Source organism: Gavialis gangeticus, unplaced genomic scaffold (genome assembly GCF_001723915.1).
Source record: "Gavialis gangeticus isolate Ggan-Ray unplaced genomic scaffold, GavGan_comp1, whole genome shotgun sequence".
Classification (NCBI taxonomy): Eukaryota; Metazoa; Chordata; order Crocodylia; family Gavialidae; genus Gavialis; species Gavialis gangeticus.
In genome coordinates this window covers 42,643,503-42,647,189 of record NW_017729008.1, presented here as the reverse complement: position 1 = coordinate 42,647,189, position 3,687 = coordinate 42,643,503, and the positions used below count along the sequence as shown (strand labels likewise).

At 48.1% G+C, this 3,687-nt stretch overlaps 1 protein-coding gene across 1 annotated transcript in view; it reads left to right on the top strand.

Annotated features, from left to right (window-relative positions):
• The window catches only part of LOC109292274 (carboxypeptidase A1-like), a 33,225-nt gene that overhangs the window by 25,222 nt on the left and 4,316 nt on the right, over positions 1-3,687 (top strand). The window contains exons 7-8 of the mRNA XM_019509663.1: positions 354-464; positions 2,088-2,178. Coding sequence (XP_019365208.1) covers positions 354-464; positions 2,088-2,178 — 202 coding nt within the window. The remainder of the gene's footprint in view (positions 1-353; positions 465-2,087; positions 2,179-3,687) is intronic.

Genomic DNA, 3,687 nt, shown 5'->3' with positions numbered 1-3,687 from the left:
GGTCCTGCTTGCAAGGTTGGGATGCCTTTGGCTTGGTGGGGAGTAACACGCTCACCCAGTTAAGGGCTGGTGAGGTCAACTGAATAAGATTTGGCCCTGAAAGAGGCAGGAATGGAGGGCTGGCATAAGGGGCTACCATAAGCACCCTGCTCTAATGAAACAGCCATGACAAACTTCATGGCTTCAAGGGTTGCAGTCATCAAGGGATAGTGGGCCTCAGCTGCTATAAAAGATATAATCAGTGGAATGAGGCCGAGTTACTCCAGCCGAGGGCTTGGCTCTGCGTGTGCAGCGAGGCACAGCGCTCGCATCATTAGTGCACTTATGCCTGAGGGCGTCTTGGCCTTGTTCAGATCATCAGTGATTATGGCAAAGATGAATCTCTGACCGCCATTCTGGATAAAATGGACATCTTCCTGGAAATCATCACCAACCCTGATGGCTTCGTTTTCACCCACACCAAGGTATTCCCCCCCCACCCCTCCCTTTTCCCCCCAGGCTTTGCTGGGTATTATGATAATGTCAAGATCTCTAATTTAGGACTTTGGGGAAACAAATTCATGGGTGGGAAGTGTATGTGGAGAAGGAAGAGGGTTTCCTGCAACTCTCCGAGTGCTCTCAAGGGCCGTTTATCGATATCACATTATTCTAGGTCTAATCCAGACTACTGCTGTTACTACGTATACGTGGACATTTACTGTTCGAATTAAAATTGGCTCCAGTCCTAATGAAGTAGTCCTCATGGAATGAGGATTAAAGTTAACGCAGACGAGGGCAGTCCAAATTAGGCCATTTAAACTGTATTAATTAACGTGTATATATGGCATTGCTTTAGGAAAAACAGTCCTTAGGAACTCAGATAAGCATTGCAAATATCAGTCCCTGCAAGGGAAATTCAGTTGGGTTTTTGCAATGCAACAGAGCCTGTCAAAGTCAAAAGTGCCAACAACACCTCACCATTATCAGGTCAATGGCACCCATTATGGCTTCTGGAACAGCACTTTAGATAACTGTCAGTAGGTTTACAACAATGTAGTAGTGCTTAAACAGGCTTATTATCACCTCCTAATTACGCATAAACTCACACACCAAAGATGCAAATTGAGCCTGTTAAGGGGCTAGCAGATGTATTGACTATGTACAGCCAGCATCCCCTGTTGTGATGGTCAATGATAGTCTATTAGCCCATAATTTGAATGGAAATTTGGTTGGAATGGTGTGATGCGAATCAGTTAACACGGTCTAGAAAACAGTAAGCATGTCTACAAATGGTCAAGGCTCCTGATCCTCCACCACCGTATTCCTATGGAAGAGGGGGCACTTTATGCAGTTGGCCATGATCACAGCAGCCGGGAGGCAGCATGAAATCTAGCAGAAGCTTGAGAGCTCGTCTTATTCTTGACATGGAAGAACTTGCTGCGTGGCACCAAAATAGATGTAATGGGAACTAGCTGGGTCAGGAAATCGATCTGTAATTGCTATGAGCTTGTGAACTGGGCTAACATGGCAAATGCACCTGAAAGCGGTTAAGGTCTTGACATATCCTGGCTGTGCGCATCTTGTTTTCATCATTGGCTCTATTTGATATCGGGAGTACGGACATTTGGAAATGCCAACTAAGATTAGGGTCCCAGGGGCCTGGGTGCTATTTGGCCACAGACAGGCAGCATATAGCCTAAAGTGTTTGCAGAAAGACAAGACAGGCAACACACGGATGGTTGCGGGCAGCAGGGAAATGGAGGGGAAACAACTCACCCAGCTTTTCACAGCTGGTCAGTGGCAGAGCCGGAAACAGCCCACATCTCTTGCGTTCTGGTCCATTTTATCCTCGACACTGCTCTTCTCTCTCAGCTTTATAATGGTGGAACTCCATTGATTACTCCTGCATAAATAAGAGCAGAACGAGGCCGCTCTATGTCTAGACAACAGGCTTTGAACCTTTCTGCCCTACCAGTACTGCACAATCAACTAGCCCTGGAAAGAGCTGCTGTTAGCCATGGGGGAAAGCAGCACAAAAGACTGGTAGAGATGAGGACTGGGGTGGCCCACTGACAAAGGACTCCACTAAGACCATTTTATGCTTCCAGAACCGCATGTGGCGGAAGACCCGATCCATCAATGCTGGATCTTCCTGCAGAGGTGTGGACCCCAACAGGAACTGGGACGCAGGATTTGGAGGTAAGATTTGCCTCCTCAAGGGAATTCAAGTGGATGCTCCTGGGATGAAGTGTCAAGCCAAGGGTTTAACCACATTTGGCTTTATCTTGAGGTCTCAGGGGCTAGGAGTGCAATTGAGGCAGTGCTTTTTGGCCCTTGGAAATAAAGGAGTTTCTTGTCTTGCTTTGGAGTCAGCTCTTCCCATCTCTGGCCAGCATGGAGGGATCTGCTCTCCTTATCCACTCTGGGCCATGGCAGATTGTGCCTTTGAGGAAGCTCCCGGGTAAAGAGCAAATAGGAAAGTGGGGGATGCTTAGGGCATGGCCAGGGTATTTTTTCCCCAAGCAAAAAGGCCTAGAAAACATTAGTGGGACCTAAACCATGTCCAATCTCTGGTATACCCAACTAGCCTCATGGGAAGGATGGGACACATGAACTACCCAGTGAAAGGACAGTTTTGGAGCGGTTTGATAAAAGAGGAGGAAAAAGAAAAATCAGTCTTGGATAAAATGTGAGAAGAATGGGGCCCAGTAGTATTTCCAAAGCCCCTGTCATGATTGCTAGATATAACATGCTGCTTCAGGGGAACAACGATGGGCAACAGTGCAGCCCAGGCCTGTGGATAGATCCAGCAGGCCTACGGGCTTAAGACCTGCCTAAATCTCAGAGATATTGAGAGCCAACGGTGCTCCAGGTACATGGCTGGCTCCCTCTTCTGGGTGTCCATGTGTCTGACCCCAGTGGGTGCAAAGAAGTGGTGTCCAATCAACCCGGTTGGTATACTAGTGATTCTCGAGCAGTGTACTGTGGCACCCTGGGGTGCTTGGAGATCCTTTCAAGGGTGCTGTGGAAGGGGGAGACAGATGGGATGAGACACATTGTGAGCACTGCTAGGCAGGCAAACACAATTCACAAGATCAACACAGAGATTTCAAATAGGAATCCACAGTGTTCAAAATACTCTGAGCTGATGGGGTCTTTTTTTTGCAACAGAAAAATTGCCCTACTCTTTTTCCATAGCCAAAAATGCAAATGAAAATGGAGAGCTGGCAAACTCCAAGGGGTGCCTCGAGTCTAACGAGATCGAGAACCGCGGCTGCGGACAGCGAGCTGCAGGGCCTGCCTTTAGCCAGTAGCTTTCCCCCACGAGCACCAGGTGCATTGGGTGTGCTGCGTACCACATCCCTCGCTGCTGCTCCTCACTGCCCCAGGCAAGCTCTCTGGGCATGGACAGTTTGTTTCTCTCTCAGCTTCTGTGCACAATCGTTTTAAGGCCTTCTTTGTTGCATGACCTTGTGGCTATATCATGGGTAGGGAAGTGCAGCCAGACCGAGTCCTGGAAGAAAGGACATTGATTTTTAAGTTTCATTTAAACAGGACTGCATCTCTGTGTTCATGGAAGAGGGCATAGAGACACCTTCTTCTAGTGGCTGGTCCAATACAGCATTGCTTTCTCCCCAGAGTTAGCAGTAACCCCTTTTTAGTGTCCTCTCAGCACTTCTCACTCAGACAGGGGTCCTTGCACCATAG